Source organism: Apium graveolens, chromosome 11 (genome assembly GCF_009905375.1).
Source record: "Apium graveolens cultivar Ventura chromosome 11, ASM990537v1, whole genome shotgun sequence".
Classification (NCBI taxonomy): Eukaryota; Viridiplantae; Streptophyta; class Magnoliopsida; order Apiales; family Apiaceae; genus Apium; species Apium graveolens.
The window spans coordinates 42,054,200-42,072,313 of record NC_133657.1 but is presented as its reverse complement, the minus strand read 5'-3'; the positions used below and the strand labels follow the sequence as shown (position 1 = coordinate 42,072,313).

Here is an 18,114-nt window from a genome sequence, read left to right as displayed (position 1 = left end):
ATTCTGATGATGATGACTCTGTTTCTTTTGATGGAAGCATGAACTTAGGGGGAGATGAAGGCCCTAGTTCAATTCCAAATCTACCTGAATGGGCTTTGACAAAGGAGTATAGATCAGGGGAATTCAATGTCTCCTTAGTCAAACAAATCAACACTATTCAACAGGCCATTCAGAACACTTCACATGCAAGTATCAAGGCTATCCTTCAAGCTCACCTGGACTCACTGCATCTCATGAAGTTGCAGCAAGTAAAGCAGAATCCGAGTATGGATGATCTCAGGAAGGATATTGCTGACTTGAAATCCTACAGTTCTGAAAAATTGGATTCAGTCATGCCCTATGGTACATTGCAGGACTTGGTTTTGAGATTGAAAAAGGAATCAGTTACTGAGAAAAGGCTGGCCAAGTTGGAAGACAGAGTTCAAGTTATTGAAGATTCTGTGACCACCATTCTTCACAACCAACAATCTCAAACCAGTCTCCTAATGCAGCTGGCAAAAGCACAAGGCTTGACCCCTCTCCTTGATGATAACAAAAAGGGGGAGAGTAAAAGGGAAGGGGAAGGAGAGCCATCTACAAAAATCAAAATATCTAAAGTGCTAGTTCCTGCCATCACTACTTCTCCAATCATTCAAATCAAAGGAAAGCCTGATGGAATTGATTTGATTCAGCTAGCAGCAGCTGAAATTCAAGTGAAAGAGCAAAGGAGGAGAATTGATGAAAGGTTGCAACTGTTGTTTGGCTCTACACAAGATAAATCAACATCTGTGAAATATAGCACAAAGATTGAACCAATCAACATGGAGCTCAAGCCAGTAGGGAGACATAAGGATGGAGAAGCTTCTTCCAAAGAACTACAAGCTATAATTCTCAAGCCCACTAAAAGATCCAATAAGGACTCTACAAAGAATCCTTTAAAAGAAGTGGACTTTCCTCCTCCAAAAGCTGATGAGAACAAGCTTTTAGGTAGGAGTATTGCTTATCTCAAAGAGACCATGGATGAGGCTGTAAGGAGAAATAGGGCTATTATCTCTAGAGAGGGAAAGAGCATATGTGTGATGCAAGGACATCCCAAATTCTCAATAGCCAAGAAGGAAGAAGTCAAGCAACTAAAGGCTGACAAAAGAGCACAAGCAAAGCTTGAACAACAGCTAAAGTCAAGTCAAGTTGAAGAAGAGAAAGGAATTGAAGTCAGGGGTGAAGACAAGATTGCAAACCTAGATGAGGTTTTTGGGAGTATATTTGGTGAGAGTATGGAAGAAAGAGAGGAATGGCAGAAGGGAAACCGAAGAAAGGCCAAGGCACATAGAAGGAGTGAAGATAATACTGAAGTAACCAAATCTATATCTAAACCACTACCTTCCATACCTGAACCTCTTGTTGCTAATCCCACTATAAACATCCATGGTGAACCAATCATTCCAAAAGAGGAACCTATTGATTGGGACACCATCAAATTGCCTACCTTTCTAACCACTCTTCCACTACCAAAGAAACAGAAAAGAAAACCCAAATCTACACCTCCCATAACCTCTAAGAAATTCACTCAAAAACAAAAGCCTAAGCCTAAGCCATCCATTTCTAAAGATGATTATGTTCACATTTGTGACATAAAAGAAATTTCAGACATTGAACTCTATCTGGATGAGCTGGAGGATGTAAGAGGAATAGCTGCTTACAGACAGCTACCAGAGAGATTAGTGTTCAGATACAAAGGAGCTGGGGAAAGAACATGGCCTCTCCACAGGATTCTGAATGAAGGCTACTCTACCTTGATTAGAGTCTTTTCAGCTATACAAAAGGATTCTGGCTTTACCAGAACTGCCAAGACTGAAATTCTCAACAAGATTGCCAATATAAGGAAAACTTGGAGGGAGCCCAATGCTTTACCCAGGACTTTACTCATTCAAGAAAGGGGAATTACAATTCACAAATCACCTCATTGGTTGATGGAATTTAGAGATGATAAAGGAGTCAGAAGATTTTTCAGACTTGAAGACCAACTCAAGATTGCCAACAATGAAACTCTCAAGGAAATGCAATCTAAGTTGGATATCAGTGTTGAAGATGAAGTTGAATTCTTCAGACAACTCCAACTCCAAATTGAGGAAAATGACAAAGGGCTAGGAAAGAAAACCAGGGAACAAAGAAGAAAAAGATGATTTGCTCAGGCTAAAGGAGTATCCTTGGAAATACTGTAAATCTTCAATTTCCTCCTAGTACATACATTTTTGCAGCATTTTCAAATTTCTACTTAGTTTCAATTCATATATCTGTTAAGTGTTTTGTTATCATCAAGTTAACCCTGAATTTATGCCTACAATTCTTATAGACATAAATAGGGGGAGATTGTTAGGAATATATGTGCATTAGTTTGATGATATGTTTAACAAAACACTTAAGTAGAAATTCAGTGTCTGTAGCCTCAACGGATAAGACCACTTTGGCTATCCGTTGATGGTGTAGCTTTACTTAGAAATAAGTCTAGTGTTGTAGCATATTTCAGTCTCTGTATTTAAGATGTAATTCTTAGAAGTTGAGAGAAACTATGAGTCATGTTGACTACTAGAAGATATGCAGATAGGAAGGCCAATTGTAAATATTTCATGCCTTGTAATTTTGTATAAATGAAGTGGTATCAACGGATGACTTAAAGACCTTCAACGGATGAGAAGCTAAGCTTCAACGGATGTCTCTAAAGCTTCAACGGATAACATCCTTCAACGGATGAGTGCATCAACGGATGAAAGCTTCAACGGATGTTCTGTTGATTAACCGTTGATAAGTGGTAGTTGTACCTACAAACAGAGGCACGTGGGTGAACAGAGATAACTGAAATGTGGCAGCCTAATTTCAGGAACATCAGAAAAAGCAGCCGTTCTACTCTAGTATAAAGAAACTTTAAGTCAACAAAGTACTGGAGTGAACTGGAGAAGAAACAAGTGGAGATCTTACTTTATTATTTTATTATATCCTTGTCTTCACTTGTAAACTTGGTAATACATAAAACAAGTAGTAGCTAGTAATTAGATAAGAATTTTTCCAGAGCTGTTTAGAAAAATCTTGAGAGAAAAATTATCTAGTTTGTACTAGGATGCAGCTGTGATCAAATTCTTAGATCACAGAATTTCTGAAATACCATCTCTGGTGGAACAACAAATCCACCAGAAAAGTTTTTAAAGGTTTATTGTGTTCTTTACATTTGTGTTTGAATATATATCTGTCTGTATCAGCTTAAAGCAATTCACACACTTGTTCATCTTGAACACACAGTCTTTATAAACTGCTCAAAACTTGAAAAAGTTTTGAGATTTACATTCAACCCCCCTTCTGTAAATCTCATTGTTAGTTCTCTAGAAATAACAAACCATGATCATGATCTAGCACGCAAGCAACCTATCAGAGCATATGCACCCACTCATAGCATCAATTCATCAATTTATCAATTTAATCAATGGAGTTGGTTACTATTCATGCTAAATCCACTTTTTTCCTTAGTTCTTATACACCCATGTAGCTCCATCAATTCATCAATTATTATTCATTGAATATATAATTATATTATATGTCATAAATTTAATTTCATCTCTATTATTTAATGGTCCTACAAATAGTATCCAATTATATATTGTTGGATAATTTTATATTTTTGATAAGATTGTGGATAAATTTATATTTTTGATAAGATTTTCGTTGAATCACATTATGACACGTGTCTTGATCTAGATTTACAAATTGAAAATTGTCTATAAATAATATCATGATCTTCATGTTATAGTCATCTCAAATACTACAAACTTTGCATAATGAATTTATTAAAAAAATTACTGAGTCAGAGACAAAAACACAGTCAAGAAGAGACTGAAATTATGAATACCATGGTGAATGAAGCAGTGATGATGATGGACTTCATCGATACTCCAGATGAAGCACAAGGACGGGGCTCACGACCTGGAAAATCTTCTAATCATCCTAGAGAAAGGCTATCGAGAGGGAAAAATCTCATGGAAGATTATTTCGTTGATCGTCCAATATTCAATGAAAATGATTTTCATCGGAGGTATAGAATGCGGCCTCATGTTTTCAATCACATCATGCCAGCTCTTTGTACTCAAGATTCCTATTGACATCAAAACTCAGATGCAATTTGATTAATGGGGTTGTTACCACAACAAAAAATGACTGCCGCACTACGAATGCTAGCTTACGGTGCAGCAGCTGATCAGTGTGCTGAAATATGTCGAATGGGAGAATCAACCACACTTGAGTGTATGAAAAAAAAAATCAACAAGTGGAAGGGCTCTTTGGTATAGAGTACATCCGTGCTCCGACACCAACAGATTTATAAAGGCTTCTAACAAAGGGGATTTCCAGGTATGATTGGAAGTATTGATTGTATGTATTGGGAGTGGAAGAATTGTCCAAGCGGGTGGGGAGGGGCTTATAGTGGTCGAAAAGGACGACCTACTATTATTCTAGAGGCAGTCGCTTCCTATGACACTTGGATCTGGCACGCTTTTTTTGATGTGCCTAGAGCTCAAAATGATCTTAATTTTCTAGACCATTCTCCTGTATTTGATAAAGTCATCCCAGGAAGTAGTCCAACGGTGGTGTTTCACGTTAATGGGAAAAGATACAACAATGCGTATTATCTTGCTGATGGAATTTGGAATCAGCTTATATTCATACAATGCTTCAAAATGATTTGGTGGAGCACAACTGGGCAATAGAAGTTAATCAATAGTTATCAATTTATCATCTCTTGAAATGTTCGACTTGAAAATTTAAATAAATTAATTTTATTGAATTTAAAAGTAGACAACATAGTTAAAATTAAAAAACATAGGACATAATTGAATTAAAAACATAATAACTAAATCTGATTATAAAAATCATCATCAAAGCGAGGAACATAAGCATTGCCAGTAGTAGTCTCATTCACTTGTTCCATGATCTCAGCCTTCTTTCTTTTAAAACATTTTTTTGTGTTTGGGGTCATTTGGCTAGTATCCATTGTCATGATCTTTGTTTTCTCCCTTAATTCTTCAATAGCCTCGTGTTTTTCCAATCTTGCTTCTTTCTGTTCCTCAAGTGCATCAAGTCTTGCCTGCCTTGCTTCTTTTCGTTTCTCAAGTTCTAGCATCTCCCTCGACATTTGAAGGGTTTCCTCGTCTCTTTTGATGTTGGACTCCACTAGTTATTTTTGGTGACATTGCATATTATTGAAGATAGCCATAGACATCTCTTCTTTTTCGGTCATCCGTTGCTTTCCTTTCTTTTTTGCATGTTTGGATGCCTTCAATCCCATCGATCTAACTGGACTAGAAGGACTTTCTGTTTTATGGTTTGACTCTGGAGTTGTGAAACCTTTTTCATCAACGCAATCATCACTATTCAAATTGATTGGTGATTTAGTTTGTGTTGGAAAATTTTGTTGAAATGGTGGAGAAGTAGTGGGAACGTCTACAAATTGAGGATGTGCTGTAACTGCTTCATAACATTCCCATTTGTCAAATGTCTTATTCATTTCCTTGAAATATAATCCTTGAGCCTGAGTTATCTAAAAAAATAAAAAAAAAATTGGATACTAAGTTAGCACATGAATAATATAAAAGCATATTTAAAATATATATATATATATAAAATTTACCTCATCTACCAAGTTGGTTCCGCTTGCACTATATCGACTAGCTTGATTCTTTGCACATTGCCATTTTTTTAGTGCTCTCTTCAATGGTGCCCAATATGAGTCAAGAGCAAATTTTGAACGAGGTTCGGCATGGGGATTTTCCGGAGTGCCACACCAATTATTTGCATAATCCTCATGAGTTCGCCCCCATAAATTATTATTGTTCGAATATTGACCGGTGATCGAATGAACAGATTGTCGAGCCCAGGAAATACATAATTGTAATTCCTCGGAATGGAGCCTATTAGTACCCATTATATATTTATACGTATAAAATTTGAAAGAAAAAATAAGATTGAGAAAGTAGAAATGTGGGTGTTATAAAATTTTGTGTGAGAGATAAATAATATATATAAATCACAAAACTTGTAATAAAATAGGGTTGTGTAAATTTTTTTGTTACAAATGAATATTGAGTATGTTATTTATAAGCAACAAAAAATGACCGTTACTAATTAAAATTATAGCTGCTACAAAATTATAGTCGTTATAGTGTGAAAAGTGAATACAATTTACTTTAGTTTGTAGGGCCCAGTAATTGAAGCCCGTTAGCAAGTCCATCAAAAATCAATGGTTTGCTTGCTGAATTGGCGGAGCATCAATAACTGATGGAGTAGACCATTCAGTGGTGCATACTACTTTTAATATGAGAGAATTGAAAAAGCCCCTGAATCAACTTTTTTTACGCGCTGCATATGCTCTAAGACTTAGTGAAAAAAAATATTGCTTCTGGTATGCAAATCAACTCGATAAGACTTAACATTCCTAAATACGACATCACTATACTTGCATCAATATCACAAATCAATCGGCAAATTAAACTAAGGGATCATGTTATAATGCAAATGCATGAAACTATATGCAACATACTAAAAAAACTACATGATAATATGCAACTATATGAACTAAACTATCATGAATATGCAAAAAAATGGACTCGCACAAACATATTCCTTAAACTATCACCCCTAAGCTTAAAATTTTCACTATCATCAGTGAAGATAATAGTAAGGAATCAGGCATACCTACTCGGAATCAGGATCATCACCCTCAACGGGTCGAGTGTCAAGAGTGTTAGGAGGCGGATACACAGAGTCCTCACCAAAAACTGGCCACTGGATATCAATGCATGTGGCTCTGAATGCTGTCCCAAATGCCTGGGTGAGATCATGTGCAAACCTACTATGGATGTCATGCATTGCATCCATCTTCCTCGCCAAGCGCCTATACTGCGCTGAACCCAAACCAGCTGTTAGGCACAAAGCATGCACTAAATAAATCACGCAAGTATACGCGTTCACAAATAATATTGAATGATTTCTAGTTCGTTCCCAAAGAGACTCTGATTAATTATATTTAATTAACACTTACTTACCAATGTATGATTATTCTTCAATGTCAAGACAATAACAATTAAGGTTGATTAACTAATATTAACTACGATAATTAAACACTTAAATTAATAATATTAAACATACATGAGATCATAACTTCATTACTACTTCATTCTATAGTTATTATTACTACCATTAGCATGTAATGGTGATGATATTAATCGAACAACACGAAACTGATAAACGCCAACTTTCATTGTATGAATACTATTCTATCAAGCATCCAGAATTAAGATAGAAGTTGAATAGGCATCAATCATGTTGAGACCCTATATGTCTACAGAATTTGAAAATATAACGATTTAAGCGCAAGTTATTCATTATGTTTACACAGGGAAAGTAAAACGGTTAGAGTTACCCACTAATCATGCATACAATATATGAACCTATGCTAGCATGGCAAGTTCTAAATCTTAAGATTTACTGTCGCTTCGCAAGAGATTAACAGGCTATCTTACATGTTCGCGACGCACATAAGACGAATAAGCACAACCTATGCTAGATACCATATAATCACCACGTACCAAGGTATTAAACAATTAACTAAAGAAATCCATAGTAAATCCACTATGATCCCATGATCACGATTAGCCCATAATAGAACTGTTGGTGAGACGGCGTAGCTGTGTGAACAGTTACGTGATAACTCAACACAATAACAACACTAGAACAGGACAGGTTAATAATACTATGTCTACACAAGGAATCCAGAAGAAGAATGATCAGACACATACAAGAATCAGAACACATTATTACAAGTGCAAGTCTATTTGAAGTCATAGAAAGAAGATCATTGAGTGATCAGGCCTCTGTGAAGAATAAACAATCAGAGGACTTGTTATTTTAATACAGTTGAAGATTCAAGTATAGAAATCAAGTGATTCCAGTAGAAAACAATCTATATAACTCAAGTCAGAATTCATTAACAAGGAACAATAAGAAAGGATAAGGATATTCAATTCAGGGCTAGTCTTTTGTGAACCAGACCAATGCACTAAACGTCAGCATTCCAGGATTGATCATTCAAGTCTACAAAAGAAGTGTTAAGTGATTTCAAGATCAAGTTCAAAAGGGATTCAAGTCAACATTCCAGGAGTTATTGGTCCAGCAAATAGCATGTATGAAGATTTGGCTAAGTAAGGATCTCTTAAAAGGAAGTGGTCGACTAGTGGAAGTCAATAGTCGACTTCTAAACACCTACTAGTCGACTTCTAGTTTTCATTAGTCGACTAGTGTGGTTTTGAACTAGAAACCAAGTCAAAAACTTATACCTTGAACCCAAATTGACTTCTAGGAGTTTGACCAAGTCTACTAGTCGATTTTGAAGGATTGTTAGTCGACTACGAGTGACCAAGAAGAATCTAAGGCAAAGAACCCTCCTTTGAATGCAATTCGACTAGTAGAAATCAAGACAAGTCTAATTCGACTTCTATACTACTACTAGTCGAAGTAATGAATTCTTAGAATCGACTAGTAGCCCTTCTTGTTCCTAGCTTGTGAATTGACTAAGTCAAATGCTCTCCTTTTGATTTATAAGTCGACTACTAACATCCTGTGCAAATCGACTACTACAATTGACTACTAGGGACTTGGGTTATTTTGAAGTGTAGCAAATTAGAATGCTTGGACCAGAAGAAGCCACGTATTCAATTTGGTTTTAAGTCTACAATAAAACAGAAATCTCAGCATTCATTCAGTAGAGATTTCTTCACCAGCAAACTGAGAAGCTTTTATGGAGAGCATTACGGAGCATTCAAGTTCATATTAATTGCTTTGTAACTGTACTGTTATGCTGTTGAAATTACTGTAGAAGCTAATCAATTGATTAGATTGTAGCAACATTAAGGTTTATATCAATCGAAATATATTCCTTGAATTGTGTTGTGTTTTTACTTACCAGCATAAACTAAGAACTTATTTTGAATCGCAATTAATTGGTGGTATCGTATTCAAACCCCCCTTCTACGATACCTTTGGACATAACAATTGGTATCAGAGCCATTTGATTGACATACAAATCAAGATCCGGAAGTTTAGACCAAAACAAGTTCACTCTTGCAGATTTTTAATTTTCAAAATTTTCTATTTCTTGAAATTTTTGAATCTTAATTAATTTAATCATGAGTTCTCAAAAGGTTGGAAGTATTAAGGTACCAAAGTTTGACAAAGAAAATTACAATCTATGGAAGAAAAAGATGATTCTCTATCTCAAGGCTGCGAACCCTGATTACATGGAAATTCTGAATGACGGCCCACACATACCTGAAATGGTTGATCCTGATAATGAACGACGTACCATTCCTAAACCAAAATCTGATTGGACTGCAAAGGAAAAGGAATTGGTTGCCCTAGATGACAGTCTACAGCTAATATTGATAGATGCCATGGACTCTGACATGTGTCACCAAATTCTTGTTTGTGAAAGTGGCAAACACATGTGGGACACAATTGAACTGTTAATGGAAGGTACTGAAGATTCATGGAATGGAGTTAGACCAGAAGAGGATCATATATGGAAATAAATCCAGTGATGCCAAAAATGCTGAGTTGCTGAGAACAACTGCACTGGTTGCAAGCAAGCATGAAGACCTAGATATCACTGTTGAGAAGTCCAAGTCTCAAACTAATGTGCTTTTTGAGGCTGAAGTGGATGATGGAAATCTGACTGGGGATCCTAGTGACTACTACACCATGGAAGAATTAAAACAGATGGAAGATCCCACAATGGCAAATCTAGCAGGGATGTTCAGCAATATGAGATTCAGAAGGAAGAAAGGTTTCAGGGGCTCAGGGAGCAGTAGCAGAGGGCAGAGATCCAACTCATACTCCAGTTCTGGATATAAAACTGGAATGGTAGATAGAAACAAATTCAAATGCTATAAATGTGATGAGGTTGGACACTTTGCCAGTGAATGCAGGAAGCCTCAACAATCAAAAGATAAGGGCAAAGGGGTTCAGAAAAGGGATTAAGGGAAATCCAAAAAGTATCCAGTCAAGTCCTACATTGCTGAAGGAAAAAACTGGGATGATACAGATGATGAAGAGGAAGAATATGGAAATCTTGCATTGATGGCAGAATCAACTCCTCAGGTATCTATATCACCCCCTGCTAAAATTTATGATAATGCCGACTGTATAGCTTTTAAAGAACTTGCTCAAGTATATTTTGATAAACTTTCCTATGATAGACCTAATGTAGAATGTAGTGACTAGTTATGTGCTGAAAACTACAATGTGCTTAGGTTAAGATATAGGAATTGGTGCTTATCCCTAAGATGTTCAGAAGGTACTACTAGTGACTTAAAGAAAGAACTAGAAAAGATCAAAACTGAAAATAATAAGCTGGTTCTCACCAATGTTGCTATAGAAGACCTTAAAACAAGAAATCAATATCTGGAACTTAGAGATAAGAAACATGTTGAGACTATAGAAGGAAAGGATGAGAAGATAAAGGAATTAGAAACTAAGCTTCAGGCTTATGCTAATTCTGCTAATCTTGCAAAGAAACTCATATCTAGTCAAGTTATAAGTGGAAAACTTGGAATTGGACTAGATTATGATGAACTTAGAAAATCTAGTAAGAAACATGTGGTGGATAATGAACCTGTAATAAAAGTTGTTAATCCACCAGATACACCACATGTTCTGAAGAATGCTAAGAAACCTTTTTTAAGAAGGCATCTTCGGAACCTTTTGATGAGGAGAATTTGTTCATTCATCATGAGATGCTTGTTGAAGATCTTGAAAAGATAAAAGATAAAAATGCTAAGAAATCTGAAAAACAAGCATCCCATGAAAGTGAACAAACTACTGCAGGACTAGGTTTTAGTTCCACCACTAAATCTAGTAAGAATAGAAATGGCAGAACAGGAAAGGATGGCCCTAGAAAGGTGTGTAATAACTATGGATCCACTGGACACCTATCTCATGCATGTAAAAAGGTTAAAGTGGACAAAGTAAAAAATGTTAATATGCATACCATGCCTAGTGTTCCTAAATCTTCCAAGTGTGATAACCTGTTTGCATGTCATGTGTTGTTTCATTCATGAAAACGTATCTTGATTACACACATTCACACAATGCATGCCATGATCTGCATAAGAACAAAAGTAAGTCAAATACTGCAAGCCCTCCTAGTGCTAGGAAAGAGGCTACCTTCACCAAGACCAAAAGCAAAGCTAATGGTCCTTCCAAGGATGTTAAGGACACAGTCAATGAAAATGTAAAGCATGCTGAATCTGTCAAGAATGTTAAGAAATCTGCTAGATATGCATATGTTCCTAAGTACCCTGGACCCAATTTAGTTTGGGTACCAAAGAAAACTTGATCCATAATGTAGACAGGGCAAGAAAAAGTGAAGCGGACCATGTGAATTGTGAACATTGGATGTTTAATACACCAGAGTTCGAGGATAGAGCCCTGCTATCAGAAGTGGACAAGTAAGCTGGCCCAGTATTAACCTTTGGAGATGATAACAAAGGAATCACTACGGGATATGGCGTGAAATCAGGAATGTCATCTCTCACTCAATATTTAAATGCATATATTTGTTGAATATCTGTTGCGATTATTTGTTGAGTTTCTACTTCAATAGTTTGATTTATGGACCTTGAAGCCATTCAACTTTATTATTTGCTCCATAAGTCAAATTGTTAAAGTAGTAGCAGCATCACATCTCTAATGATTTATTCAGTGATTTGTGATGAGTTTAGCAGCATTACACCTCTGAGAATTTTTTTTCAGTGGTTAGTGATGAGTTTTGTAGCACCATAAACTCTTGATAATTCATATCATTAGTTAAAGGTGATATATGTAGCATCATAAACTCTAAATAATTCATATCACTAGTTAGTGGTGATATATGTGACATCATAAACTCTTGATGATTCATATCATTAGTTGGTGGTGATATTTGTAGCACTATAAACCTCTGATAAATCTAGTAACAAATCTTGTTGATAGTTTTATCACTAGTTAGTGGTGAGATTTTGATGATAGTGAGATATTTTAAATTACTTTTTCTGAAAAACTCACTAAGATCAAAATCATATGTGTAGCATAGTTGAACATACTTCAATTTCTATGGAGTCTAACAATTAACGAGTTCTTAATTGAATATCATAATTTGTAGTAGACTTAGTGGATAGTGAATCATGTTTGATTATGAGGTTCTATTTTTGTCATTATTAACATCTAATGACAGCAAGCTCCTAAGTAATCAGAGGGAAGACAGCTTAGACAATCAAGATGTTGAAGATCTTTCTGATGATGAAGATAAACCTGAGGTTGTTCCAAATGAAGATGTCTATGCAAATGATCTTGTCAATAATCACAATTCTGATTCAGACTCTGATGGGCATGGTTCTGAGACAAGCAAAGATAGTCAATCTATTTCTGGAACTAGTTCTCAAGATTCAAATTCTGAAGGATTAATTGACAGTGGTGATAGTGGAAGTGGTTCAGATGCAGTAATGACAGTGGAAATTGGAAGAAGCACGGTCATATCATCTTTGGAACCAATCCACAAGCTTCAGATTCTAGATCATGCTGACAACAACTCAGGGGGAGCAAAAGAAGAAGAACAAAGATCCACTGGTCAGACTTAACATAATTTTGAAAATGCTGAGTTATCAAGAGCTAGTCTACCAAGACGTGAGAATAGTGTAAAAACCATCCTTGGCACTTGATACTTGGTGTTTTTGATACTAGAGTAAAGGCTAGAGGATCAGAAGAAGGAGCAAAAGAAGGATCAACTAGTCAGACACAACACCACATTGAATATTAGAGGACACTAAAGAACATACTTGCTGAGACAAAGGGTTTGATGTTAATATTATTCCCAGAGTCTAGTTCTTAAGTGATCCAAATGGTGGAGTAATGATTAGCAGGGCTACTGAGTGCGAATGATTATTTCTCTAGCTTTCTATCTGAAGAAAAAACTAAGAAAGTTACAGAAGCTCTGATAAATACGGATCGATTGGGTGATTACGAAGCAAGATGAGCTCAATCAGTCAGCGAGCAGATTGTAGGGAAGCTGGTATCCAAACCAAATGACAATATTGTAATTGGTACAAGGATAACCAGAAATCATACTGGATGACAATGGCATTGTTACGAGGGACAAGGCCAAACTGGATGCTAGGTTATTTTCAGGAAGTAGTATCTAACAGAAAGCACCAGTGATGAGACTTGAGGATATTACGACATATCAGGCACCTGATGCACATTACACTTGGAATTGGACTCTAGTAGATGTGTACAAGTGCACTTCTGGTTGGTGAGTCAAAAGAGGAAGTCAATGCATAACAGTTCATGGACTTTGCAGTTGCAGACCTATTGGACCACGTATATCTCTTCTTCACAAGCTCACTTCAGATTGGTATGAACTAGTATACTACTCAAGCAATCGTCAAGGACATGGTATGGCACTCTAACTGAAGTTACAGTTTAATATGAACTAGTAGAGTCGTCATATTAATAACTCTCTTATCACTAGGCACAAACATAATGTTATATATGTGCTCTGATATAATGATAATTTTATATGTTGGTCTACTAACAAAACTTGTGCAAGATTATTTGCTAAGTAATTGCAGAGTAGGTATGGAGGAGCATGTTGGAAAGGTTACAATTCTTTTTGGAATTACTTCAAGCAGGCCATTAGAATAATTCTTTTAGGAGCTGAAGCAAGCCAAAAGAACAATTCTCTTAGGAGTACAAGTAAACTGAAAGAATGATGGCAATACAAGTAAGTTAAGGATCTTTTGAAGATGCAAAATTTGGAAGATTTTGAACATGCCAAGACTACTTACCAACAGAAACCACTAAAGCTTGATCAGTGCAACTCAGGTATAATGACAAGTTATAGAAGTATGAAGAACTCACTCTTTTACTCAAATGCTAATAGACAACATGTAATGTTCTCAAAATGCCAAAGTACAAGGTTCCAAGTAGATCCTAGAGAATCTAATCTTATAGCTATTAACAATTTTATTAGATATCATAAGGGACTATCAACTATTGGAGTAAAGTACCCTAAAAGATATTATGCTTAACATGTTTGGCTATATAGATACAGATTATGCAGGTTGTAAGAAAGACAGGAGAAGCATCTCTGAGGCTGTCAACTTAAGTGACAGGAGAAGCATCTCGAGAAGCTGTCAACTTCGTGGAAGAAGATTAATTTTTTGTTATGATAAGAAACAAGGCACCTTGACACCAGGTATCATTTAATTTGAGAGCATGTCTTTTAGTTAAAGAGTTAGTGATAGAAACATTTATTAAATCACTTGATAAAGTTAATTTTCAAGACTGGTTTGTAAATGTGGGATATCATTCATTGCATATTAGTTGGAAATCCCATTTATAAGGAATTCTTAATATAAGTTCACAAGTACTAAATCTTCAATATTTAAAGGACTTGTGAATTTATCAGTAATCCAGTACCTCGTACTTAGTGCTACTATCTTGATTATCATGATTACAATGTCATATACATTTGTGGTAGTTAAGTTTTATAGCATTAAGTTTGAATATTATTTTAATTGATTTAAATTATGACTTTAGACAATTCCATTCCATATCAGTCTCATAATTTGAATTGTATTAAAATAATATGCGGCATAGTTATTTGTATCATGTACGAATAATTGTGGTACTTTTAGTATTAGTGATATTATTTAGAATTTTTGTTCTAAATAATCAATGCTTATTTCCAAAGTCACTGATATTGAAAGTTGAAGTATTTTCTAAGTTATGTGTATAAAACTCTCAATATTTTATATGCTTAGAAAGTATTTCTAAAGTTACTAATTATCCAGAGAGTGATTGCCATGTATATAAGTCATATATCCTATTGGTGATTGTTCAAGGATAATTATGAAAATATTTAAGTGCTAGTATCTAACTCATAGATATTTAGTATTTATTTATTATTTATTTTGGGTAGTTTAGATTATGGAAATTGAAGCAATTCAATGATTTTATTTGCTCCATAATTCAAACTAACTTAAAATAAATAAGCAGCATGATTGATTATAACTAAAATTTGTCAATAATTGATATCTAGTATATTGATTGTAACTTATGTGTTATAAGTTAATTATGAGATTTTGGTTTTAGTGAATTTAGCAATGCTTATATCTCAAGAATTCACTGAAATCAGAATATGATTGTAGCATGATTAGTTGTGTGATTTCTTGACTCTAGAAGTACAACTATGGTCAATGAAGATTTTGCTTTATTAGAAGTAACCATATGTTGTTCACCTAGAATAATTTTTATACTTATTTGCAAATTCCTAAACACTTTGATAATAGATGCAATACCCAATGGATCAAAGTATATTGAACTTAGAATATTTTTCTAAAAATTGCAAACAAGTCAATATTGGTTAATGTTGCTTTATTTATCGAACCAATATTATTTGAGACACTACAGTTGTTAGGAGTTAACAATTGTATGATATATGAAATTGAATGCCAATATCTCTTTGATAGATAATTGGTATTTAATTCATTAATATCTTATTTTAATATTTAAAATAGGATGCAACATAATTATTGGTATCTAAAGAACTTGAAAAATATCAGTCAATGATATATTATTAATATTTTGTTGCAGATAATTGTGAGATTTTAAGTTCTAGTGAATTTATATGAGTTGCTATATCTGAAAGTTTTACTATAATTTAAAATCAGCAGTATAGTCATTCTTGTTAAGATTGTTTACCAATACACAATGTTGTTGATAATCATTTTATAAAGATAGATTATGGAGCTTTTGACATGAATGAGAATTGCTTAGACTTTACCCTAAGTGATCAATGCTTTTACAAAAACTCATTCATGTTGAAAGACAAAATCTTTCTTTCTCTTCTTAATACTGCTGAGTCATCAGTCTGTGTCTTATAAAATCATTTATCTTTTTAGGCATAAAAACAGACTTGTGCACTCGAACAGTTTTAGGAGAAAATCAAACTTCTTTCTACATTGGTGATTGCTTATTTCATTCAAATCTTGTGAAATCACTACTGTACATCATTTCTCTCAAAATATTAAATGCATAATTTTCATTCATTATAGATCTTAAGCGCATTTTATCTCTATATTGCCATGTGTTCAGTGAAACAGGTTCAGCCTCCAATGGCCTTATTTCATGATAGTCATGAGGTTGAAAACCCACAACTTCTATCCCAGACTGTAAAGACAAACACAGAAATAGAACCAACCAACACTCTCTTACCCCTAAAATGATGTATGAATGAGCGTGAGGGAGTAAGTGCCTTAGTGCACCACATAAGGAAGGTTCTGACGTCAACCCAGCAGCTCTGTCTCCTATAAAGATGAGTAGCATTTAAACCAAGACAACTGCTAGCCCCCATACATCTTCTCAAAAAGATGTAATGGCTGAAAAGGCACAAAACAGTTACTAGATTCATCCTCTCAACAGGGTGCGTCTATTGAAATTTGCCTGTCGGCCAGGGTATCCGATGTAGTGTCACCACCTCAAATATAAACAATTCTTGATGCACAAGGAAAGGTTACACACAAAAAGATTGAATTGATAGAAACAAGAGTTTCGACCATTTTACGGTTAGATTCGATTTTTTAAGGTTCTTTAACGGACCAATTTTCTTTACAGGTGTTAGGAGAGGATACTGATCCAATAGCCATATGTCAGTGGCCAGTGTCTACCTCCCCAGGACTAATAAACCTGGATGTATCTGCGGATAGTGGATCTGACATAGGTGCATATCGGCAACTTGTTGACAATGATTCAGATATTACCTGATGAGTCAAAAGGAAATGTCTTCACAAATATTAGAAGGAAACTTTGATCTTTATGCTAAATTCTTTGGATCATTGTTTACCTTCCCAGAGTTCAAATCTGGATCCCTAAAAGGGAAACTAACAACTTGTAGATTATGACTCAAATTCATCTGACGAGTCTAACGAGGATGGGGATTTGCGAACTCCCATTGCACCACCTGTGACCTCTTTAAGGATGGCTAAGGTGATTTTCCTTGCAGGTACCACTGGATTTTGGAGCTATGAGAGGAGTGATACACTTGTGAGAAGTGGAGAGAAGAGTGAAATACTTGTGAGGTACATGAAATAGAATCACACACTCACAGTGAGGAAGAAAGACAGAAACACCATATCCCATTCCCTATCCCTAAACATGGTTCTTGATACTTCAGGTCTCGATTCTGCTTATGATTGGAACTTAACTCTTAGGAACCTAACATTTACAGATTGGATTAGAATACTTCGAGACCTTTGGGAGCTCACAATTAGCATTTAAAGGGACATGGTTGATCAGACTATGACTTGTTATTTCTTTTCCAACCAAGTAACATATGATAACTCCTTCAGACAACAGCATACATTCCTTATCTAAGGGGGAGATAAAAGCTTATATAATAGTTTGGAGGATTCCTCAACTAAGGGGGAGAAATAGCAAGAAGGAGGAAAAAGGTAAATCACATGTACACTACACCACACCATTGTTTTTTGTAACTACGGATCTTATTGTACGGGAGAGGTGGTAAACACAAGGTGATTTCCTAGTGATCAGAAGAAGTGGTTTGGTTCATCACTGTTCTGTATAAGGGGATAAGCTATTTTCCAAAAGGGGAGTACCAATAGTTCTTATCTGCGGATCCTATTGTACGGGAGAGGTGGTAGACGAAGGTGATCTCCTTTAAGCAGTTGATTCTCATAGGGGGAGAAGCAAGAAAGATATGCGCTTCTCAACAGGAAATGTGGTTCTACAAAAGAAACTGATGATAATTACTTCAAGACTGAGAAGTATTATCTGGCAGAGAGTTGAAGAACCAAGGAAATGAAGATGAAACTACTTGAAGATCAGTTCAGTGCTAAAGGAACAAGCATCTTTCATTCCAGTTACTGAAGAAATCTGGAAATACGGCATTTGATCCAGAAAACAAGTAGCATTATTTACAAGTCCTGGTACATTACTTTTTCTAGTTGTTAGTTGAGTTATCCTCTCTATTTAATTTGTTTGTTA

At 35.4% G+C, this 18,114-nt stretch overlaps 1 protein-coding gene across 1 annotated transcript; it reads left to right on the top strand.

The window, feature by feature from the left end:
- The first annotated feature begins 4,178 nt into the window (after positions 1 to 4,178).
- On the top strand, positions 4,179 to 4,730 carry LOC141695471 (uncharacterized). Its single transcript, XM_074499714.1, has 2 exons — positions 4,179 to 4,269; positions 4,375 to 4,730. The coding sequence occupies exons 1-2, from the start codon at positions 4,179 to 4,181 to the stop codon at positions 4,728 to 4,730; spliced, it is 447 nt and encodes a 148-aa protein (XP_074355815.1).
- The last annotated feature ends 13,384 nt before the right edge of the window (positions 4,731 to 18,114 follow it).

Coding starts and splice junctions, on each gene's coding strand:
- LOC141695471 (XM_074499714.1), top strand. CDS start 4,179: ATGACTGCCGCACTACGAATGCTAGCTTACGGTGCAGCAGCTGATCAG. Junction 4,270..4,374: donor AGAATCAACCACACTTGAGT/GTATGAAAAAAA, acceptor GGGGATTTCCAG/GTATGATTGGAAGTATTGAT.